The 25,649-nt window shown below is 42.2% G+C and overlaps 1 protein-coding gene across 2 annotated transcripts; it reads right to left on the bottom strand.

The window, feature by feature from the left end:
• Positions 1-877: 877 nt before the first annotated feature.
• Positions 878-25,649, bottom strand: LOC120054189 (nuclear receptor subfamily 2 group C member 1-A-like). Of its 2 annotated transcripts, none has more exons than XM_039001640.1 (14): positions 25,551-25,649; positions 17,911-18,039; positions 17,319-17,555; positions 16,901-16,979; positions 16,627-16,806; positions 14,990-15,137; positions 12,977-13,073; positions 11,832-12,025; positions 8,546-8,696; positions 8,175-8,296; positions 6,146-6,288; positions 5,320-5,457; positions 2,738-2,843; positions 878-2,508 (listed from the first exon to the last, which is right to left on the bottom strand). In XM_039001640.1, the coding sequence occupies exons 2-14, from the start codon at positions 17,977-17,979 to the stop codon at positions 2,337-2,339; spliced, it is 1,836 nt and encodes a 611-aa protein (XP_038857568.1). In that variant the 5' UTR covers positions 17,980-18,039; positions 25,551-25,649; the 3' UTR covers positions 878-2,336. The 2 variants fall into 2 exon arrangements, with proteins under 2 accessions (XP_038857568.1, XP_038857567.1); XM_039001639.1 differs by having other exon boundaries at positions 879-2,508; positions 14,969-15,137.

Raw genomic sequence — 25,649 nt, 5'->3', positions numbered from 1 at the left:
CTGCAATTTCTGAGGCTGGAAACTCTAATGAACTTATCCTCTGCAGCAGAGGTAACTCTGGGTCTTCCTTTCCTGTGGCGGTCCTCATGAGATCCAGTTTCATTACAGCGCTTGGTTTTTGCGACTGCACTTGAAGAAACGTTCAAAGTTCTTGAAATTTTCCGCATTGACTGACCTTCATGTCTTAAAGAAATGATGGACTGTCGTTTCTCTTTGCTTAGTTGAGCTGTTCTTGCCATAATATGGACTTGATCTTTTACCAAATAGGGCTATCTTCTGTATACCACCCCTACCTTGTCACAACACACACTGATTGGCTCAAACGCATTAAGAAAGAAATTCCACAAATGAACTTTTAACAAGGCACACCTGTTAATTGAAATGCATTCCAGGTGACTACTTCCTGAAGCTGCTGGAGCGAATGCCTAGAGTGTGCGAAGCTGTCAAAGGCAAAGAGTGGCTACTTCGAAGAATCTCAAATTCAAAATATATTTTTATTTGTTTAACACTTTGGTTTCTACATGATTCCATAGGTGTTATTTTATAGTTTTGATGTCTTCACTATTATTCTACATGTAGAAAATAGTAAAAATAAAAACCCTTGAATGAGAAGGTGTGTCCAAACTTTTGACTGGTACTATATATATTTTTATTTTATTTTATTTATACTCCAGACATTGCTCTACCTAATATTTCTTCATTCCATTATTTTACTTTTTAGATGTGTATTGTTAAATATTACTGCACTGTTGGAGCTTGGAACACAAGCATTATGCTACACTCGCAATAACATCTGCGCCGAATACATTTGTATATTTTTTCATGCATTCTGGTACCTCACAGCCCCCCTCTATCACGCTCACTTTTTGTTCAGGCACCTCCCGATTTACCAATGAAGCACTGCCCTGGGCACATGTAGGCTACATTCAACACCAAGGCACATACGCTGACTTCTCACAAATGCACACAGACTAGGCCTAAGATCCCTAGACTTATAGCAAGTGCAACAATATTAGCAGGCTAGTTATTGGTTTCGTAACAATAGCCCAAGCGGATCTGGAACCAGGCTACAACTGAAGTAGTCATCAAAAAAGGTCACCCCATCATTGAAAAGTGTGAATGATTATATAATACATTTGATTGACCATTGAAATGTCATTTTATTTTGAAATGACTTAATTGTATTAGCAACTACATTTTAGCAACTACAATTCTTGTAATAAGCAGCTTTAGTCCATGATAGCTTTTTCTTCACATATTTCTATATACATATTTACACATACATACATGATACTTTGAGTTCCAAGTTAGACAAGAGTTGACTCGTGATACAAGCCTTTTCCTTCGGATTAGCAAACAAATATCATAAAGGTTATAACCTTAACTGATCACATCATGGCAAACCAACTCACATTGACAAAAGGTTTCTCCCAAAAAAATTGGAAAAATAATACAAGTGCATGTTGAAACCAGATGAGGCGGGCACTCGAAAAAGTTAACAGCTCCTCGGTCCGTTCATCAAAATACAAACAAGATCAGAAGCACAAAATGAAGGGATATAAAGAAAACAGATGTAGGATCTTAATTTGAGCCAGTTTGCAACAGCAGGAAAATAATCCGGCAGAAACAGGAAATGTGATTAATGTGTACTCAAATTCTTTGTAGGGGTTGACAAAAAAATGCTGTTAAGGCAAATCAAGTCTGACATTTTAAAGCGGAAAGTACAAACTTCAGAAGCCTTTTTAAAACCCTGAATACACAAGTTTGCATTTCCTGTTGTGCAGGAAAATTCTCAGCAACATTTATCAAATTAAGATCCTACATATGTAATGTACTGTACATTACTAAAGAGCACAATTTACGAAGCTTGATTGACTCACTCAAAGTTCATTTGTTGAAGCGGAGGATAACAGCAGGCGTGGCGGCTGTATGGGTGTGGACTACAGTCTTCCTTCTTGAGCTATTATCAGGTTGTCAAAGAAGAGGATTGTTTCAGCATTGAAGGTCATCTGATTCCATTGAAAAACCTTCAGATTCTGTTTAGGGAGGTGGACACACAGCAATGCAGCCAACCTGGGTTGTGTTCAGTAGGTACGAAACGGAAAGAAAACCGTCCAAAATGGAGTGAAAAATTAAAAACATGGAGGCACTATCTGAACTTCCCACAGATGTTTGTTTTTTTGCTAATGGTGTGCCCTAATGAACACGACCCTGCATTTTTACCTTGGAAGTTCGCCTACAGCCCTACAGTTGTCCTGCAGGTGATGTTGCCACGGTGACCAGGAGATGCTTCTGGCTGCTGTGGTGACCAGGTCGGAGTGGGTCAGGTCAAAAGGTCAGACTCCAGTGGCCACCTGGCTGTTGTAGTCGGTGGACTCCATCTTGAGGATGTAAGGGATGATGCTGTCTATCTGCACGTTGCCGATGAGGCCAGTGAAGAACAGCTCCTCGGTCACCGCTGCACTCATCAGCCGCAGGGCCGGGAGCCGCAGCAGCAGCTTGGATAACCTGACGGGTAGAGACATTTTATAATGTTATGGATCTTTGCTTTGGCAATAATATTCATGTGAATGTCATGCCAATAAATCATTTATAATTGAAGACAGGAAAGCATTAGAATGTGACAATTTAATTGAGGGAGGCAAAGACAGTGGGAGAGAAACAGAATTGGAAGATGAATGAGAGAGGAAAATATGTTATAGTTGGATTTAGTGGTAAAATGTAGCGAGTTACTGACCGATAGGAGTCTTCTGGGTAGGTCCTGGTAACATAGTCCTGTAGCTCCATGTAAGCCTTCTCCTGGAACCGCTCGATCTGTAAGGTGTTGTCAATGCCTGGGTGGTCTATAGCATGCGCACACACACAGAGAACAAGTTCATTAAACAAAAGGAAAGGTATCGCATCAGAGACAATCGGGTAAATCACCATGGTACCAAACAACCGTCACTGACTGTGTACATGTTTCCATTTTACTGCTGTCTTTTATACACTTAACAAAAATATAAAAGCGCATGTAAAGTGTTGGTCCTATGTTTCTTGAAGTCAAATAAATGATCCCAGAAATTCTTAATACGCACAAAAAACGTATTTCTCTCAAATGGTGTGCACAAATTTGTTTACATCCCTCCAAGATAATCCATCCACCTGACAGCTGTGGCATATCGGGAAGCTGATTAAACAGCATGATCATTACACAGGTGCACCTTGTGCTGGGGAAAATAAAGGCCAATCTAAAATGTGCAGTTGTGTCACAACAATTCCACAGATGTCTCAAGTGTCGAGGGAACATGCAATTGGCATGCTGACTGCATGAATGTCCACCAGAGCTGTTGCCATAGAATCCTCTACCATAAGCCGCCTCCAACGTCGTTTTAGAGAATTTGGCAGTACGTCCAACCGGCCTCGCAACTACAGACCACGTGTATGGCGTCATGTGGGCGAGCGATTTGCTGATGTCAACATAGTGCCATTGGGGTTATGGTATAAGCAGGCATAAACTACAGACAATGAACACAATTGCATTTTAAATCGATGGCAATTTGAATGCACAGAAATTCCGTGACGAGATCCTGAAGCCTGAAGCAATGTAAGGCACATTTATTTTAAGGTATAGGTAACGGGATGCAAATCTTTATTCCCAGTCATGTGAAATCCATAGATAAGGGCCTAATTAATTATTTAATATTGACTGATTTCAACATGTAAAATCATTTAAATTGTTGCGTTTATATTTTTGTTCAGTATAGTTCTTGGCAAAGACACAGAACAAGTAGATTAAGCAAAAGGAAAGGGTGCAACTGCATTTATAATAACTCTCCCTTTTTTTAAATTCAAAATATATATATTATATATTTGCATAATCTGTGTCCAGGAGGTTGGCCCAATGAGCGTAATCATGTGACAATTTTTCACAGAAGTGAGTTGCGTCATGCAACAGTTTCTCATGTACGCTACATTGCCAAAAGTATGTAGACTCCTGCTCGTCGAACATCTCATTCCAAAATTCTGGGCATTAATCTGGAGTTGATCCCCCCTTTGCTGCTATAACAGCCTACACTCTTCTAGGAAGGCTATCCAATAGATGTTGGAACATTGCTGCGGGGATTCAGCGACAAGAGCATTAGTGAGGTTGGGCACTTAGGTTGGGCGATTAGGCCTGGCTTGCAGTCTGCATTCCAATTCATCCCAAAGGTGTTAGATGAGGTTGATGTCAGGGCTCTGTGCAGGCCAGTCAAGTTTTTCCACACCGATCTCAACAAACCATTTCTGAATGGACCTCGCTTTGCGCACAGGGGCATTGTCATGTTGATTGAGGAAGCACAGAATCGTCTAGAATGTCATTGTATGCTGTAGCGTTAAGATCTCTCTTCACTGGAACAAAGGGGCCTAGCTTGAACTATAAAAAACAGACCCAGGCCAATATTCCTCCTCCACCAAACCTTACAGTTGGCACTATGCAGTAGGGCAGGAAGCGTTCTCCTGGCATCTGTCAGACCCAGATTTGTTCGTCGGACTGCCAAATGGTGAAGCAAGATTCATCACTCCATAGAATGCGTCTCCACTGCTCTAGAGTCCAATGGTAGCAAGCTTTACGCCACTCCAGCAGACACTTGGCATTGCGCATGGTGATCTTGGGCTTGTGTGCGGCTGCTTGGCCATGTAAACCCATTTCATGAAGCTCCCGACTAACAGTCCTGGTGCTGACGTTGCATCCAGAGGCAGTTTGGAACTCGTTAGTGAGTGATTTTTATGCGCTATTCTCTTCAGCACTCAGTGTTTCCCGTTCTGTGAGCTTGTGTGGCCTATCACTTCTCGGCTGAGCCGCTGTTGCTCCTAGACATTTCCACTTCACAATAACAGCACATACAGTTGACCGGGGCAGCTCTAGCAGGCCAGAAATTTTACGAACTGACTTGTTGGAAAGGTTGCATCCTATGACGGTGCCATGTTGAAAGTCACTGAGCTTTTCAGTACGGGCCATTCTACTGCCAATGTTTGTCTACGGAGATTGCATGGCTGTGTGCTCGATTTTATACACCTGTCAGCAACGGGTGTGGCTGAAATGGCCAAATCCACTAATTTGAAAGGGGTATCCATATACTTTTGGTCATATAGTGTATCAGCACTTTACAATCTAATTTCAAAACTAACACATTTTATCTTTTCCCCCTCTCTCCATGGATGCTTTGCACTGTCTGGAATGTGACCAATTACTATTTGCAACACCGAGTTACATTATGCATCATTCCATGATATATAATGAAACTCTGTATTCCCCTTCCCCTCCCTCTTTAATCCCTCTCTCCAGCCACCACTCACCAGGGCTAAAGAGGACGATGGCTTTGAGGTAGGCGTATTCATACGAGTCAGGGGACAGCTTGGCCATGCTGTTACAGAACTCCTGCATCCTCCAGATGTGTTCCATCACCAGCTTCACTCGCTCTGGTGACAGCTTCTCTATAGGGGGGAAACAGGGGAACGTAAATAATTTATAATACTATAAACGCCCCCCATGTTTTCCCACAACAACAAAAACCTACTGTGGCTCTGACTCAGCAGATGATTCTCTGCAGGGGGGGAACAGGGAATGAACACAAGAGGAATACTGGAGAAGGACACTGGGGTTCTTTGTTTAAAATCCTTCCTCTCCTTCATATGCACTGATCTTTCAAAAGAAAATGACCAGGTAAAAGCTAGCCTAATGAGCTTCCTTTCCACCATATTGTTTTTCCCAGTCAAGTCTTTTCGAATCAGTCCAGATTATGAAAAAGAGGAGACAACGCGGAGGACAGATTTTTATCCATTGAGATTTCTTTTTTTTTCTTCTTTTTTTTAACTAGGCAAGTCAGTTAAGAACAAATTCTTATTTTCAATGACGGCCTAGGAACAGTGTTCTTAACTGCCTTGTTCAATGGCAGAAACACAGATTTGTACCTTGTCAGCTCGGGGATTCGAACTTGCAACCTTTCGGTTACTAGCCCAACGCTCTAACCACTAGGCTACCCTTCCGCCCCCGAGCCTGGAAATATGTTTGCTGCATAAATCACACTCCCCATACTGGAAGGCAATTTGGATAAAAATCCGCTGGCAATTATTGTAAATATTGTGAGAAATATGTATTCATTTGTACAATCACCTCCTGTACCTTCTTGTAGGCTGGTCTGCAGGTGGTTGATGATGGCAGCCAGGATGGTGGCGACATTCATAACGTTGGCGCACTGAGCCAGGCCCAGAGCAAACAGCTCGTTCCAACACGCCTTCATCAGGTTAATGTCATTATCGAGACCCCTATGTAAAAAAGACAACATTCAAAACGTTGGAGCGTCGAGCCAGGCACAGGGCAAACGGTTTGTTCCAACAGGACTTCACCAGGTTAATGTCATTATCACTGGGAAATATAGGATGCATTTCATTTCATTTATTAATATGCATGCATGGAGAATACATTAATATACACTGCATTTAAAAATCAGAGGATGACACACAAATACTTCCATTTTGGTGCTCTGGCCATTAGGCAGAAAAAGGCTGACTGATACACATGGCAGTTTGCATATACAGTGCCGTTGGAAAGTATTCAGACCCCTTAACTTTTTCCACATTTTGTTACGTCACAGCCTTATTCTAAAATGTATTAACTTGTTTCCCCCCCCATCAATCCACACACCCCATAATGACAAAGCAAAAACAGGTTTTTAGAAATTGTTGCTAATTTTAAAACTGAAATATCACATTTACATAATATTCAGACCCTTTAAATCAGTACTTTGTTGAAGCATCTTTGGCAGTGATTACAGCCTCGAGTCTTCTTGGGTATGACGCTACAAGCTTGGCACACCTGTATTTGGGGAGTTTCTCCCAGTCTTCTCTGCAAATCCTCTCAAGCTCTGTCAGGTTGGAAGGGGAGCGTTGCTGCACAGCTATTTTCAGGTCTCTCCAGAGATGTTCGATCGGGTTCAAGTCCAGGCTCTAGCTGAGCCACTCAAGGACATTCAGAGACTTGTCCCGAAGCCACTTCTGCGTTGACTTGGCTGTGTGGTTAGGGTCGTTGTCCTGTTGAGGTCCTGAGCGCTCTGGAGCAGGTTGTCATCAATGATTTCTCTGTACTTTGCCTCGATCCTGACTAGTCTCCCAGTCCTTCCTGCTGAAAAACATCCTCACAGCATGATGCTGCCTCCACCATGCTTCACCGTAGGGATGGTGCCAGGTTTCATCCTGGCGTGACACTTGGCATTCAGGCCAAATAGATCAATCTTGGTTTCATCAGACCAGAGAATCTTGTTTCTCATGGTCTGAGAGTCCTTTAGATGCCTTTTGGCAAACTCCAAATGGGCTGTCATGTGCCTTTTACTGAGGAGTGGCTTCCATCTGGCCACTCTACCATAAAGGCCTGATTGGTATAGTGCTGCAGAGATGGTTGTCTTTCTGGAAGGTTCTCCCATCTCCACTGAGGAACTCCAGAGATTGACCATCATGAACACCTGACCATCAGGTTCTTGGTCAACTCCCTGACCAAGGCCCTTCTCCCCCGATTGCTCAGTTCGGCCAGGCGGATAGCTCTAGGAAGAGTCTTGGTGGTTCCAAACATCTTCCATTGAAGAATGATGGAGGCCACTGTGTTATTGGGGACCTTCAAAGCCACAGAAATGTTTTCGTACCCTTATTCAGATCTGTGCCTCGACACTATCCTGTCCCGGAGCTCTACGGACAACTCCTTCGAACTCACGCCTTGCTTTTTGCTCTGGCATGCACTGTCAACTGTCGGACCTTATATAGACAGGTGTGGGGCTTTCCAAATCATGTCCAATCAATTGAATTTACATCAGATGGACTCCAATCAAATTGTAGAAACATTAAGGACGATCAATGGAAACAGGATGCACCCTGAGCTCAATTTCGAGTTTCATAGCAAATGGTCTGAATACTTATGTAAATAAGGTATTTCGTTTTGTTTTGCAAAGATTTCTAAAAACCTGTTTTCGCTTTGTCATTATGGGGTATTGTGTGCAGATTGTTGAGGTAAAACATTTCATCCATTTTAGAATAAGGCTGTAATGTAACAAAATGTGAAAAAAGGGGTCTGAATACTTACATCTTCCATTACTTACATCTTACAATTCAGTGTAAGAGAATTAGAGACACAGAATGAGAGCAGTAGGTAGGTAGGGACTCACCCCAAGGCTTGGAAGGCAGGTATGGAGCGCGCCCAGTGCATGGACAGGAAGAGGAGCCTTGAGGCCGACTCACAGATGTAGTTCACGTTTAGGTACTCAGGCATGGGCAAAGGCATCATCAACTAAAGAGAGTGAGCAAGAGAGACATCATGATTGAGAAAGAATGGGCCTAGACATTAGATTTTTTTTCTTTAAGCACTCTACAACGTACTGAGAACAAATTTCCATTTTAAGATGGATCCATTTTTAAGAATCCATTTTTAAATCAGGTGTTTTGGTCAGGCCCTGGGCCTTTGAGTGGGGTAGCGTCCCACGTGGCACCCTTTTCCCTTTATAGTGGACTACTTTTGAGCATGGCCCCTGGGCCTCACCTTGAAGGGGACGTGGCTGTCTGAGAGAAGGGGCCCCTCCAGCTCCACCACAGGGCCCGACTGGTCCCCTGACATCAACTGCAACGTGGCCTCCAGAGAGGCCGCTGAGCCATCACCAGGATTCAAGGCCTTGGCCAGGGTGTCAAACGCTCTGGGGAGGTGGGACAGCGAGACAACAAAACAAGTCAATCAACAAATTAGTGCTCGATTCACACTATAGTGCCGACTCAAAACCAAACTCTTCTGGCTCTGATATTTTAGTTTGTCATTGTCCTTTCCAGCACAGTTCCATCAATTATGGTGGATACGTAAATCAGGCCAGCTCAGTACATCTCTGTTTTGGCTCTGTAGTGTAGAAGCCCTTTACACACACACACAGGAGAGTTTAAACTAGTACACTTAGTGCCTTCAGAAAGTACTCAAACCGCATGACTTATTCCACATTTTGTTGTGTTACAGCCTGAATTCAAAATGGATTAAATAGATGTTCTATATCACTCTCTACACACAATACCTCAACGACAAAGTGTAAAAATGTTTAGACATTTTTACACATTTATTACAAATTAAATAAAGAAATCTAATTTACATCAAGTATTTCTGCGTAAGTCTGAGAGCTTTCGACACCTGGATTATGCAACATTTCCCCATTATTCTTCCGAAAATATTTTCAAGCTCTGTCGAATTGGTTGTTGAGCTTCGCTAGACAACCATTTTCAGGTCTTGCCGTAGTTTTGACTTAAATCTACCTCGGCTACTCAGGAACATTCACTGTCTTCTTGGTAAGCAACTCCAGTGTAGATTTGGCCTTGTGTTTTAGGTTATTGTCCTGCTGAAAGGTGAATTAATCTTCCAGTGTCTGGGAGAGCAGACAACCAGATTTTCCGCTAGGATTATGCCTGTGCTTAGCTCCATTTCGTTTATTTTTAGTCCTGAAAAACTCCCCGGTCCTTAGTGATTACAAGCATAGCCATAACATGATGCAGACACCACTATGCTTGAAAATATGGAGAGTGGTACTCAGTAATGTCTTGTATTGGATTTGCCCCAAACATAACACTGTATTCAGGACAAAAAGTGAATTGCTTTGCCACATTTTTTGCAGTATTACTTTAGTGCCTTATTGCAAACAGAATGCATGTTTTGGAAACAAAATGATTCTGTACAGGCTTCCTTATTTTCACTCTGTCAATTAAGTTTGTAGTTACATCCTCAGTTTTTTCCTACCACATCCATTAAATCCTAATTGTTTTACCATTGGCCTCATGGTGGAATCCCTGAGCAGTTTCCTGCCTCTCCGGCAACTGAGTTAGAAAGGACACCTGTATCTTTGTGGTGACTGGGTTTATTGAGACACCATCCAAAGTGCAATTTACCCATCTACCAATAGATGCCCTTCTTTGCGAGGCATTGGAAAACCTCCTTGGTCTTTGTGGTTGAATCTGTTTGAAATTCACTGTTTGACTGAGGCACCCTACAGACATTGTATGTGTGGGGTATAGAGATGAGGTAGTCCTTCAAAAATCATGTTAAACACTATTATTGCACAGAGTGAGTCCATGCAACTTACTATGCGACTTGTTAACCACAGTTTTACTCCTGAACTTATTTAAGCCTGTCACAAGAAAAGGGCTGAATACTTATTTATTGTCAAGACATTTCAGCTTTTCATTTTTTATTAAAAAACATTTTTTTTATTTTATTACATAATTCCACTGACATTATGGGGTATTGTGTGTAGGCCAGTGACCAATAAATCTCAATGTAATCCATTTTAAATTCAGGCTGTAACACAACAAAAAGTCAAGGGGTGTGAATACTTTCTGAAGGCACTGTATTCATCTCTAAAAGTACTTATATTGTCTTTACTTTCTTAGAGGTAAAAATGTCTATTAGTGTTGAGATTCAGGAAGTGATACAGAAATAGACTGCAGAAAGGAAAACAAGCTTCAAGCTTGACAGATCTTGGGATAGGAAATATCTAACCAGCACGTAACCTAATTAACCGAGGCAGGAACACAGGAACCACATGGCCCTTGACTGGCAAAAAAATTCAATTTGAGCCCCATGATATACAGAAAACACAACCCCTAAGTTCCTTCTGATACACTCAGAACATTTATCAGCTCTAAAATCAATACTGCCGTTAGTCAATCCAAGCACATGACATTTTACCTATTAAAATCCTTTAAAGACGTTGGGGAAGGGGGGATGCTAAGCTGACATATGGAATTGTTTTAAGATGGTCATAATATGGATCATTTAGCTATTTGATTTGGAATTTTAGGTCGATGTTGGCCTTTACTACTGAAGCCCATAGAAACACATTGAATAACACATTCATAAATGGCAAAAAGGACAGTCAGAAAATAAGAAACAAGGTTTTGAAGTGTCCGTCTTAAATCTAGGAGATGTAAAAACAAAATAATTTTTTTTTTAAACAGGAGATATTTTGTATAATTTTTTTGAATTATACATATTGAACCCCTTTTTTGAGTAGGCACAAAACTACCTTCATACTTCCATTCGTTTTTTTTTTTTTTAAACCGGTACCTTCAGACGAGTCCAGTAACACTTGTGGTGGTCCTAGAGCAAAACAGAGCACCATTGTGTTTGTGAGAATCTCCCCTTTCCACAGTGGGGTCCCATTAGTTTATAGCCCAAACGGTTCAGACAGTACCAAACAGAAGTTGACACATAAACGGTACAGACTTCGGACGAGTCTCCTCGTAGAGCAAAACAGAGAACACCATCGTGTTCGTGAGTCTCCCCCGTAGGTCAAACCATACGGACGCTGCAGACATTTACGTGAGAAGCCCGATTTTAGGGATGTATCATGGTCTGACAAACACCACTCTAGCTCTGCCACCTTTCACCGCAGATGCGGAAGTGCGACACTGGCAGATGCGATAGATTTGAGATGCAGCCAATTCAAAAAAACATCTCTAACTTAAACTTACAGATTTTTATGTTTTTGTTGTTGTTATGTAACTTGGATTTAATCGACTGCAGGGGGTTAAAAATAGATACAATCTGGGATCTGAGAATTCGTTCAAATGGCAAAATACATTTTGTCTAGCTACAAAAAGTTTTAAACTATCATGTGGGTATTATGGACGGTCAGTCTAAGTATCTAGAGAACCGTCTATGGATTTCAGAAGGGCTGTGCTGTACGTCCCTAGCCCTATCCCTCAAATGTATACCAAAACAAGTGGCGGGGATGGCATTCTGCATAAAACAAATTCCAGAAAGTAGCTTAAAAATCCTGCATAAGAAATCTCCTCACCGCGTAATGTCACTGGCGGTCTGTTCGTCTCCTTGGAGATCCGTCATTGAGCTGTCTCCGTTGCTAAGGGTGTCGTCCATACCCATTAGGTCATTGCCGTCTGTAATGTCGTTCATCTCCCGGGCCTTGTTCAGGTGAGCCAATGATGTCACCACGTTGGCCAGCGTGCTCAGGTCACCCTGACATGGGTCATTCTATGGAGAGGCACAAGGGAAAATCAGCACCACTATTAATAATGGATACCTCTACTTTTGGAGTCCCAATCGTTTCCCCATTTTAAATATTTGTGAATAGATATATTTCCTTCCTTAGATAAAACCATTGCCTGAAACTTTAACAGGATGCTCAAATAGATTCAATCAGACCTCATCACAGACTAACATCCCAGTTGCTTTAACCGGCAGAATATCTATTGTCAAAATGAATATATTGCCACGGCTGAATTTCTGTAGTTCAATGCTTTGTTTCCTTTCTGGCTATCGGGAACAAATCCAGTGCGGTTTCAATAAAACTGCAGTTTCCCGGATAAAATGAACAATTACAAAGAGGGAAAGACGTAGGAAGACTACCCACACCGAACTTTAAAATAGTATTTCTATGCACCAGCATTTTGTCCAATCCTAAATTGGTTTGATTCTTCCAGCCCTCGGCTGAGTATAAATATAAATACGGTGTCTCCTATTGCCCTGGAAGAGATGGTCTTCACTTATAGTGTGCCTCCAGAAGGTCTTCATACCCCTTGACTTATTCCACATTTTGTTGTGTTACAGCCTGAACTCAAAATGGATTACATAGATTTTTTTTCTACACACAATACACCATAATAACAAAGTGAAAAAAAAATGTTCAACAGTTTTGCAAATTTAGTGAAAATTAAATATCTCAAATCTATTTTACCCATTTAGAATTTAACTGTAACTGAATGTGGAATGAGTCAAGGGGTATGAATCATTTCTGAAGGCAATGGGTTTTTTTTAATATATTTTTTAAATACATACTACATTTCACTTTTTGGCTCTATGGTATGTATACTTAAAAAATATATATAAACACTCAAAAAGATGAGTTTAGCCCACGGGTGGACGCGAGCTAACTATGAAATTAATTTGTATATTGTGCCCCCCACGTGTGCTGCAGTTACTAACCGATTCAGGCGATGTCGGGAGCAGGATGGTGTTCTCCAGCTTGGGGAATGGCTGCTGGATGTTGAGGAGCATGCTCGACTCCAGCAAACTAGTTGATCTGCAAACACAAACAACACTTCAATTCTACCATCTAATCCCACAGAAATCTCGAAGGTTGCGTTTACACAGGCAGCCTAATTCTGATATTTTGCCCAATTAATGGCAAAAGATCTGATCGGTCAAAAGACCAGTTAGTGGAAAAATATCAGAATTGGGCTGCCTGTATAAACGCAGCCAAATGGCTATACAGTCATTCCGTTTACCCTAACCATCCTCTTCATTTACACTAATCTGGAAAAAAGGTTGAAAGCTAGCCTATTTTGGATGCGTTTAGACAGGCACCCCAAGTCTTTTGACCAATCACATCAGATCTGTTCACATCGGATCTTTTTCTGAGCTGATCTGACTAGTCAAAAGGCCAATTAGTGAAAAAAATATCAGAACTGGGCTGCCTGTCTAAACTCAGCCAATGTTGAGCTTCCACAATATTGTTTTCACCTGTGAAGTATTTTCCAATCAGTGCAGATTAATTGGAGGTCCAATTATGAACGATTGAGACTGCTGAAGCAGTGGTTAGTCTTCTCACATGCTGACCAGACCGGACACGTCGCGTGCGTCGCAAAATAAATTTAGAAATCCATGTTATTCAATTATTGCACCCACACTGCTTGCGCGCGCCAACGAGCGTCTGCGACACCAAGGGCTAAAATAGATGTCGTTCCTATTTCTGACGCAGATCGCGCTGCAAGTCCTGCCTCTCCCATCTCCTCATTGGTTTATAGAAGCAGGTACCCACGTGCCATCTCCTCATTGGTTTATAGAAGCAGGTACCCACGTGCCATCTCCTCATTGGTTATACCCACGTGGGTGATAGAAAGACGAACTGTTTTGCCGGTAGTCATGGTAATACAATGAAAGTTTAGATGCGATCACCATATAATTTAAACGATGAAAAGGCCTGGAAGGAGGAGAGATGACTAGAAACGATTCGGTTGGCCGTTTTATGTGTGGATTAATTGTCGGAGTAGAGGACCTTGTGCATTTCAGGTAAAATAACAACTCAATGTTTATATCCCAGGACAAATTAGCTAGCAACAGCAAGCTAGCTAAATAGGACAAATTAACGTTAGCTAGCAAGAGCAAGCTAACTAGCGAAATTACCATACATGTTTAATGCTTTTCGACCTGTCCCCAAATTAATGTCATTGGTTCAGAGTTTGTTTTGATATTTTAACCTGCGTGTCGTGATCGCGTTTGGTGTGGGGGGGCAAAATAAATGTATGCACAATAGCACACGCGCGCAGCCGGTTGGGCAAGGTGTCAGATACTCAAGTGGCCACTAACAACAAAAATAAACGTTTTTAAAAAATGGAGGTTGGGCAGATACGCGTGAACAGGAACAACTCCGATATAAAGTGGGGTTTTCCCCCGAAGTTGCCACGTGTCCTACTTATATCAGTGCAACCTAAGCATTACGGAACTTCTATTTGATCAAATAAGCCACACAATTATATTTTTTGTTAACCAAATTCAACCCTCTTACTAACCTTCATACAAAAACTCCTTGCTCGGTAAATGGAAAAAATTAAAAAGCCACCTGCTGGAGAAGACAGATTTTGGGACCAGTTATCCCTGACTTCGCCTCTTTCTCTCTGAGTGGACTCTATGGACTGATTTCTACATGGGAACACAGGTGTGTCCACTCCAGCCAATCAGTAACATCAATTAATTAATTAGGGCTCACACACACTGGTAACGCATCCCGCACAGAGATTACAGTGGAGTATGTACCCTGTGCCTTTTGAGGCTGTGTTTGCAGGTGTTTGGTGTGACCTCATGTGCCTTATATTCCACCACTCCAAACCAACTTCCCCAATGAAATACATAGAGTTGGTTTTATAATTGTATGCTGTGTTGCTCAATGTGATGGGGCCCTTAAGCCAGCTGCAGTACCTGGCTGTCTCCTTGTAGTACCTGGCGGTTTCCTTGTCGGTGACGAAGGTGGGCGTGGCAGCCAGAGGACTACACAGGTTCTTCCTGATGTAGATCTTCTCCGTAGACGCAGCACAGTTGATAGACTTCTCTCTGGATACATCCACCGGCTTCCTCTCACACTGAACGGCTGAGAGAGAGGAAGAGAACAGTTAACTTTAATCCGCCGTGCTTATGTGCATTTTGTGATCGACTGCATTGCAGTCGGACTACACAGAACCAGTGATTTACAAATCACCTTCCATCCCAAATAACTACTCATTATGGTTGTATACACAGGCAGCTAAATTAAGATATTTCGCCAATTCATTTGCATATCTGATATTTTCCTAATATGTAAACAGCAAACAACAACAAAAAAACACATGGAATCTGATCTTTTGATTTACAATTCATACCACCTCCATATGGCTGTGTTTACACAGGCAGCTCAATTCTGATCTTTTGCCCAAAAATTGGGCTGCCTGTGTAAAAATAGTCTAAAGCTTTGTTCACATTGCAGGCCATAATGCTCAAATAAGTTTTGTTTTTCAAATCAATTTTTGAATACTGACTGTCCAAACAGCAAGTTACAAGTGACCAAATAGGATTTGGGTATGTTCAGACAGCAGTCATTTGCTGACATGTCTACGCCAGTTGTCATAGCAACAACAGATGTGTGCGCAGTGGTGTAGGCTGATTGGTGGTGGTGCTCGTGCTTCCGATCACTCGGAAGTTACGTATCAAGCTAAGGTGACAACAATGCCAACCATGGACATTCCCAGTTGCTTTGAATGTTAAAAATCATAGTGTACGAATGCTTTTAAAGTTTCAAAGGATAAGATGATCCAACTTTCAAAACGAGGTCCTTTTTGGCTAGCCACAGCAGTCAACTAGCTAGCTAGGTAGGCCTAGCTGTTTAGCTTTCTAACACATTCACTCATTTGTTTGTAAACAACACCCTAGTTAACTACCACATGCTTTTGTCAAAACTGTCAACAGCATATAAATAACTCAGATTTGACTGTTCAGACAAGTCGCGTGGCCAGGAATCTGATTTGTATCCGATTTCAAACCACCTACAAATGTGGCTTGAAATATCTAATTCCATGTGCTTTTTGTCCGCAGGAAAAATAACAGATTTTAATCAGATATGAAAAATAAATGTTTAGAGTCACTTCAAACTGCCAATGTGAACAAGGCTTTAGTAGATCGGAATCCTGATACAAAACCTCCATATGCGACCTCTGCCTGAACGCTCAGATCGAAAAAGAACTGCTCGGAAGTGTATTTTTTGCACATGACATGCCTTTATCATGACAACCATCCCAAAATGTAAAAGTGACAGGAATTTAGCATTGCATCTGTGTGCTACTATGTTGACAGTCAAAAATAAATATTGGAATATATAAATTAAATCAGATGATTTGGGTTCTTAGAGTGCCTGTGTGATCAAGACCTCCACTTTGCTCAAACTGATCCCCTCAAACATACTGACTAGTAAGCAACACAGGGCATTGTGGAACATTGCAGACGTTGACAAACTGACACCATTTCTTAAATGACATGTTAGAGAAGCATGTTTGTTTGACATTATATACCTATGTGAACGTCAGTAAGTGATTGGGGCAGATACTCACAGTCCTGTTTCATGCCCAGAACCATGCAACGCTGAAGTCTGCAGTACTGGCAGCGGTTCCTGTGGTGCTTGTTGATGACACACTCGCCGGACCCCCTGCATGTATAAACCAGGTTCTTCCTGATGCTGCGCTTGAAGAAACCCTTACAGCCCTCACAGCTCACTGCCCCGTAGTGACGACCTGGGCGAGGGGAAGGGACGGACAGGGTCAGTCACACAATGAGAAGAGAGGGTTCAAGAAGGGTCAGACCAGTTCAAGTGCATGTCATTCCTACCTGAGGCCTTGTCTCCACACACCACACAGTACTCCACCACGGGCTTGGAAAGGGCCTGGTCTGACCCTTCCGTCACAAACTGGAAATACAACGCACACAAAAAGCAAAAGAGGCATTCATATCAGATGTCAAAGACACTTCTAGGGGCCTGTTTCCCTCACAGATTAAGCATAGTACTGGACTAAATGGAATGTCAATCCTTGCATATAGAGCGCCGTCTCATATGAATTTGAGAGGGGTTACATTTCCCTAACCCCATTCCTCAGCTGTATACCAAAACAAATGGCAGGCGGCTGTTTTGCTGAAAAACTCGTAGCTTTAATCTGTGCTAGGGGAACCAGAATTTTGTGGATAGCAATATTCTGAATAGAAGGTAGTAAGAGGCTAGAATATTGGTGGTGCAGGCCGAGGCCTCTACCTGGATCTGCTGGCCAGCCAGGTCAGGGGAGACAAACAGCAGCTGGTTGACCCCTGAACCATCTGGGGCCGCCAGGATCACCTTGCCCGGGGACGAGGCTTCTTGTTTGGCTAGGATTACCTTGCCTGCCGTGGAGTAGTCTGCGTTAGCCAGGATAAACTGCTGCTTCCCACCAGAACCCTGCTCCAATGCAGTGACGATCTGGATCTTCTGGCCCGTGGACTGGTCTGTCACAATCTGGAAGGAAAGGAGAGGAGAATAATCAAGTCAACTTATATGAGAATAACAGAAATACTTCAGCCAAATTATGTTGAGTTAGTATACTGTCTGAAGCCAATATGCTCTATTTGGTGTGATCAAATGCCGACGAACAGTATTGTTAATAGTGTCCTGTCCCATACCTTTCCACTGGAATCTAACCCTGATGCTGTACGTTCTGCTATTGTCTAACCTTGAAGTCATATGAAGGTACTAGTCATGCGGATGTTGACTAATAATAGCCTTGACCAATAGTTTGGGGGTAAGGGATAACCTGAGACGTGGAGGTCACAGCCATGTCTCAGGGCAGGAAATGACCTGTCCGTGACATTACCTGGATACGGTGTCCCATCATGCCACCATCAGCTGACACCAGCTGAATCCTCTGAGTCTGTCCGTCCATGACGCCGATTCTGTTTCCTTCTGCTGCTGCTCACATCAAAGCCCCAGGAGGCACATCAAGCTGTGTAGGAAGGAAGGAATGTTTCACAGTTACTGGGTATGCATTGAAAATCGATGATAAACATATTTGCATCAGAACAAATTCTCAGAGAGTGAGATGTGTAGCAAATGGGCTTATTAATATCATAGCAAAACATGAAAGAAATACTTTTTTTCTAAAATAGACACCATATAGTTAGTACTAGGCCATAAGGATGGGCCAGTAACGGGTCTATACAATGAGAGGACAAACATAGGCCTACATTCTTACATACCATAACTATGGACGTCAAATGTTCAGGCTGCTACACAGACACTATGGTAAAATGTTGTTTGAGAGCATTTTTAAACTCTCAAAATGGTTCAATTAGTGAGAAATACATGTCATTGTTGCAATGGTTTGTGATTAGGAAACATATACTATCATCTTAATTGACATGTTGAATTATTTTGCCATATAAAAACTTATTTTGGATTGCGCTAATTTCCCTAATGTGGACAGTTTGTGTTACTACCTTACACAAACTTGCATTTTCACCCCATAACATTTTGTGGAATGACATCCTTTTTTACTTCAGATTGGTGATGTTAAAATAAAAGTTAAGTCATCACGATAACGTAAGATCGATTACTTAAAAAAATATATCTAGATCTTTGGTGTTGAACCGTTGATTTTGTCAAATGCTGGGGTGCGCAGGACTTACACGCTGGCCAAACCGGCCACCTAGCGTACACAAATGTTGCAAAATAAATGTTTTTAAATCATTTCATCCAAACTGCTTACGCGCGTAGGACTGTGACGGTCATGAAATTGTCAGCCTGTGATTGTAACTGCCGGTCTCACGGTAATTCACCTTTAATTAACAAACATGTTTAGCAGCTCTTGGCTTCCACACAAAAGCTACATGCCACCGATGCAGACCTTTGGAACATCTACATTTGAAAAAGTCTAATAAATACATGTAATATAGCCTACACCGTCACAATAAATTTATTATTTATTTTAGACAGGTCTGAAGAAACACGCTATGAAGAAAATGCAGTCTATTTCAGAAGAACAGAATAGCATACTGTGAGTTGCGCTTATGTTAGGCCCTGATCTGGCTATGACATATGGCTGGGGGCTACAGTAGATACAAATCCCCTTTGTGTGGCCGTAACGCCCCCTAAAAAAATATTTTTTAATGTCTTTTGCAGCGAAGGTGGCCGGTGTGCCCGTGTGCTTCGGAGCACGGTGATTGGCAGCCGGGCGAAGGGAATTATAATTATTATATTCAGCCCCTCTCAGATATCTCAATTTTGATTAGCCATTGCCTGTCACGTGATCGGGTCCGTCTCACAGGCATCTCAGCTCCGAAGTAGGCTACAAGTGAAGACAGACACATCAGGGACGCAACTGCGTGCATCCTTCTTATCGAATTCCGAGGTGCATATTGAAGATGTTAGAACTGTTCACATTTACTTTGTCAGCCAACAAGATGAGTAGGCCTAACGAACAGCAAAAGCACTAGCCTATGGGGAGGCAGGTAGCCTAGTGGTTAGAGCGTTGGACTTGTAACTGAAAGGTTGTGAGATCGAATCCCTGAGCTTACAAAGGTAAAAATCTGTCATTCTGCCCCTGAACAAGGCAGTTAACCCACTGTTCCTAGGCTGTCATTGAAAATAAGAATTTGTTCTAAACTGACTTGCCTAATTAAATAAAGGTCAAATTAAAAAAGATATACTGTCCCCCATAGTACAAAAATTGACCTATTCTATTGGTCAACTTGTCTTTCTATGCGAGAAATAAATACTCCAAAACATACTCTGGGACAGTTGTGGGATGCGATAGATCCCAAATGAATACAACCACTCGCATCAAAACAACTTTTAAAGCAATGAGGCTAATAAACAGATCAGAACGTTTAGCTTAATGTTGATAAACTACTGGGCCATTTCAATGCGCACCCGGCAGTAGGCTACAAGCGTGAACGTTCCAAGATGCAATCAATTAGCGGGAAAACACTTTTCTTAAAAGTGACCGCAAATCCGATTATGCATCTAACGCTTTACTATAAAGATGAATTTGTGGTAAAAATTATCTTCCCCAAATTGCATGCCAGTTATGCTCTACACCAGTTGTAAAGCAAATTAAAATGTGCTTATTTTTAAGAAGTTATTTGGCCACTTTAGTTGTGATACAAACCTTATCAGCATATAGGTCTATGGGCTAGGCTACATGAGGTGTGCGACTATGATTTGGAAAAGTTGTAAAAAAAAATAATAAAAAAAATCAAATAAAAAGGCTGTTTCTTGCCTTACTGCACACGCTGGGCATCATTCACAACTGATAGGCTAATATTGTCACCCATCAGACTATTCTTAACTTCAAAACAAACTTTTTTATTTGTCACATGTGCCGAATACAACAACTGTAGACTTCACTGTGAAAAATGCTTACTTTACAAGCCCTTAACCAACAGTGCAGTTCAAGAAGAGTATTTATTTAATATTCAAGAAAAATATTTACCAAGCAGACAAAAAAAAAAAAAGTTATAACAATAACGATATATACAGGGGGCACCGGTACCGAGTCAGTGTGCAGGGGTACTCAATGTAAATTGTCCGGTGGTGATTTTATTTATTGTTCAGCAGTCTTCTGGCTCGGGGGTAGAAGCTGTTGAGGAGCCTTGTGGCCGTAGATCTGGCGCTCCGGTACCGCTTGCTGTGCGGTAGCAGAGAAAACAGTCTATAACTTGGGTGACTGGACTCTCTGACAATTTTATGGGTTTTCTTTTGACACCGCCTATTGTATAGGTCCTAGATGGCAGGGAGGTTGGCCCCAGTAATGTACTGGGCCGTTCGCACTACTCTCTGTAGCGCCTTATGGTCAGATGCCGAGCAGTTGCCATACCAGGCGATGATGCAACTGGTCAGGATGGTGCAGCTGTAGAACCTTTTGAGGATCTGGGGACCCATGCCAAATCTTTTCAGTCTCCTGAGGGGGAAAAGGTTTTGTCGTGCCCTCTTCACGAGTATTTTGTGATGTTTGGACCTTTAAACTCTCGACCCGCTCCACTACAGTCCCGTCTTAATTAGTGGATTTTGGGGGCCTGTTCGGCCCGCCTTTTCCTGTAGTCTACGATCAGCTCCTTTGTCTTGATCACACTGAGGAAGAGGTTGTTGTCCTGGCACCACACTGCCAGTTCTCTGACCTCCTCCCTATAGGTCGTCTCATCGTTGTCGGTGATCAGGCCTACCACTATTGTGTCATCAGCAAACTTAATGATGGTGTTGGAGTCGTGTTTGGCCACACAGTCGTGGGTGAACAGAGAATACAGGAGGGGACTAAGTACACACCCCTGAGGGGCCCCAGTGTAAAGGATCAGTGTGGCAGACATGTTGTTGCCTACTCTTACCACCTGGGGGAAGCCAGTCAGGAAGTCCAGGATCCAGTTGCAGAGGGAGGTGTTTAGTCCCAGAGTTCTTAGCTTAGTGATGAGCTTCGTGGGCACTATGGTGTTGAATGCTGAGCTGTAGTCAATGAACAGCATTCTCACATAGGTGTTCCTTTTGTCCAGGTGAGAAAGGGCAGTGTGGAGTGCGATTGAGATTGCGTCATCTGTGGATCTGTTGGGGCGGTATGCGAATTGGAGTGGGTCTAGGGTGTCCAGGAGGATGCTGTTGATGTGAGCCATGACCAGCCTTTCAAAGCACTTCATGGCTACCAACGGGGCAGTAATCATTTAGACAGGTGACCTTTGCTTCCTTGGGCACAGGGACTATGGTGATCTGCTTGAAACATGTAGGTATTACAGACTTGGTCAGGGAGAGGTTGAAAATGTCAGTGAAGACACTTGCCAGTTGGTCCGCGCATGCTTTGAGTACACGTCCTGGTAATCCGTCTGGCCCAGGGCTTTGTGAATGTTGACCTGTTTAAAGGTTTCGTTCACATCAGCTACCGAGAGCGTTATCACACAGTCATCCAGAACAGCTGGTGCTCTCATGCATGCTTCAGTGTTGCTTGCCTCGAAGCGAGCATAAAAGGCATTTAGCTCATCTGGTAGGCTCGCGTCACTGGGCAGCTTGCGTCTGGGTTTCCCTTTGTAGTCCGTAATAGTTTTTAAGCCCTGCCAGATCCAATGAGCATCAGAGCTTGTCTTCACATATACTATATGTGTGAAATTAATTGTCTCGGAACAGCGGAAAGGGAAGGGGATAACTAGTCAGTTGTACCTGTTGTAAAGCAAAGGAATGTGCTTAATATTAGGAAAGTTGAGAAATAAATATAGTAGGCCTAGCCTATAGAAAGATGGGATCCTCTTTTTAATAGAGGCCATCAAAACTTTATTTTCTCATGCTATTGTATAGCCTATAGAAATGTTGCACAACATGAGCTCATGGGCTCTCATGAAGTGTTTGATTTGATTTTAGATCACATTTGCATTGCTGTCAGAGTGATTAGCGGGACAATAGAGTGCTGAGTACCAGGCAGTTAGCAAGTTTGGTAGGCTGCTAATGAGCATCAAAGCTTGAGCATGTGGAATTTGACTGCAGTCATGATGTGTGGCGGTAATAGGGTCACTAACATCCCTACACACACGTCAACAGTCACCTGAGTAGCCAGTCTCTAAAATAGAACTTGGTTCTATTTTAAACGCTTGATGTGCTGCAAGTCCTGCCTCTCCCATCGACTCATTGGTTTTTACAAGCATCATGTTGGTGATTGAAAGATGAACAAGATCCACACACTCCAGTCCAGTTGGTGGCAGTAATGCATCTTAAAGTTGGTTGCCAACTTTGGTGCACTGGGATAAAGCCCAGTGAACTAGTGCGAAATATGCTATCGGAGTGCGTACCAAGAGCGACCTGAAGGTTTTCCACCGTGACGGGAGTAAAACAGAGCTGAGTTTGGGGTTATTTTTCTGTATGGAAATGTTCCATATGCAAAAAAAGCTTATTTCTCTCAAATGTTGTGCACAAATTTGTTTGTCACTTTTAGTGAGCATTTCTCATTTGCCAAGATAATCCATCCACCTGACAGGTGTAGCATTTCGAGAAGCTGATTAGGTGCACCTTGTGCTGGGGACAATAAAAGGCCACTCTAAAATGTGTTGTTTTGTCACAACACAATGCCACGCCACAGATGTCTCAAGTTTTGAGGGAGCGTGCAAGTGGCATGCCAAGAGCTGTTGTCAGAGAATTTAATATTCATTCCTTTACCATAAGTTGCCTCCAACATCGTTTTAGAGAATTTGGCAGTATGTCCAACCGGCCTCACAACCGCAGACCATGTGTATGGCATTGTGTGGGAGAGCAGTTTACTGATGCCAACATTGTGAACAGAGTGCCCCTTGGTGGGGTTATGGTATGGGCAGGCATAAGCTACAGACAACAAACACAATTGCATTTTATGGATGACAATTTGAATGAACAGAGATACTGTGACGAGATCCTGAGGCCCATTTTTGTGCAATTAATCCGCCTCCATCACCTCATGTTTCAGTATGATAATGTCGCAAGGATCTGTACACAATTCCTAGAAGCTGAAAATGTCCCAGTTCTTCCATGGCCTGCATACCATTGAGCCTGTTTGGGATGCTCTGGATAGACGTGTACACCAGTGTGTTCCAGTTCCCGCCAATATCCAGCAACTTCGTACAGCCATGGAAGAGGTGTGGGACCACATTCCACAGGCCACAATCAACAGTCTGATCAACTCTAAGGGAAGAAGATGGGTCACGCTGCATGAGGCAAATGGTGGTCAGACAGATACGGACTGATTTTCTGATCCACACCCCTACCTATTTTTTAAAGGTATCTCTGACCAACAGATGCATATCTGTATTCCCAGTCATGTGAAATCCATAGATTAGGGCCTAATGAATTAATATCAATTGACTTGATTTCCTTACATTAACTGTAACTCAGTAAAATCTTTGAAATTGTTGCAGTAAAATTTTTGTTCAGTATAGATAAGCCTCCTAAAGGTCTCCTCTAAACAACCATGTAGATGTTATTCTAAGTTTCCGTGTGGCCTTCGAATAGTGTTAGTTGAAACAGTGCTACACCCCAAACGTTTGCCCCCTGTCCTATTGATTTCAACCTCATATCGATGGATTAACAAAAGAAGTGTTGCGTTATACTTAGCCTACCACGTTGGAGACCCACTTGAAAAAAAAAAAAAAAACGAAATTACAAAATGTAGATGACTGTTCTGAAGGTTGTCCTCTAACCAGTTGATGTAAAAAGAATATCTCCAGTTTCCGTATGTTTTTTTGAGCACATATCTATGAGTGATTTATTGCCACTTGTCAAAACTGGGTTTTCGGTGTGTGTGTGTGTGTGTGTGCAGTTTATAAGGTGCTCATTTTAAATAAAACAAATACAAGTGATATTGTTACTATTGTGGCACATGTGTAGATTGATATTCTGAAACATAAACATGAAATCTGTTTCTGCATTTTGGTCATAGATTTGGACACAAACTGCGTTTTGACATTAGGATATTTATCAAAATGTCTTGTCAACTGACATTTTTGACATATACATTGAACTTTCAACATTCATTTCCAATTGCATTCTACTTAATCCGGTAAAACGAGTCCAAAGACGTGCTGTGATTTATTTATTTTAATCATAACAGAAATCACTAAATCGGTTTTGCCCTGCCCACAATAATAACAAATGTTACTGAATATGGGTCAGTTTTACTAGCTAGCAAGCAACATGTTGTTTGAAATGCCAGCCCTGGTCCTATGCAGGAAGCTAGCTATGTCGTTAATTACTACTAATGTGAGAAAACAGGAGGGTCAGTCAATGTAGTACAGACTCATTTTGTTTTGACTTAACTTCGTGAGAGTAACGACGTTAGGGGTTGATCAACTCGGAATGTGCATGCTAGCTGACTAGCTAACTATGGGGCACACCGTGGTAGAATTGCACGGCCTAGCATGCTTGTTATCTGCAATTGTGGCCGTCTTCACCAAGCTGAGAAATATCACACAAAATCTAGTTAACTAGCCATACGTTAATATCGATGGTTGTAAGTACAACATAAACACGCTCTGGTCTAGTAGCTAACTATTTCAAATCGATACGGAAGATAAAGGTATTTCTTTTCCTGTAGGTGAAAGGTCAACATTGAAGGGTTAAAGCACGCTAGGGTTCAAGGCCCATACACAAACGCAGCCAGCGAGTGGCGGGACTTCGCTGTTGACAACAAGGAATAAGAACGCACAAATGTAACGTTAGTTAGCAATTGAAAATCAATTTGGAACCGTTTCAAATTGTTGTTGGTCCAATACAAACGAACATTTAGCTAGGTGTTCATATTTAAACATCAGCTCCGGAAATCGAACCAATTTCTTCGCGCTAGGTATTTTTAGTTAGCATTCTCGTACAGGATTCACATCTAACCCGCTTGCTAGCATACACGTTTTATCTAATAACTGGTACACGAATATCGATTTGTTTGAGTTAGCTAACTACACTCTGTCGTTTAGTGCCAAATAACACCGAGTATCCGTATGGTTTTGATATCTCATTACTTGCCGGTTTTGGTGCACTCTTGGTCCGGAATCATTAGCAAAGTCTACGAACTAGCTACGTTAGCTAATGGCAGCTTCCCCTCGGGCTGCTGGCTTGGCAAAT

The sequence above is a fragment of the Salvelinus namaycush genome, chromosome 9 (genome assembly GCF_016432855.1).
Source record: "Salvelinus namaycush isolate Seneca chromosome 9, SaNama_1.0, whole genome shotgun sequence".
Taxonomy (NCBI): domain Eukaryota; kingdom Metazoa; phylum Chordata; class Actinopteri; order Salmoniformes; family Salmonidae; genus Salvelinus; species Salvelinus namaycush.
The sequence above is the reverse complement of the archived record's forward strand: the minus strand, read 5'-3'. Positions and strand labels throughout refer to the sequence as shown.

Excerpts from the sequence above, each read along its gene's own strand:
- LOC120054189 (XM_039001639.1), bottom strand. The coding sequence starts at position 17,979 with ATGGACGGACAGACTCAGAGGATTCAGCTGGTGTCAGCTGATGGTGGC. Across the intron at positions 17,556-17,910 it reads TGATGGGACACCGTATCCAG|ATTGTGACAGACCAGTCCAC; the intron begins GTAATGTCACGG and ends CTTTCCTTCCAG. Across the intron at positions 13,074-14,968 it reads TACTACAAGGAGACAGCCAG|ATCAACTAGTTTGCTGGAGT; the intron begins GTACTGCAGCTG and ends TTGTGTTTGCAG.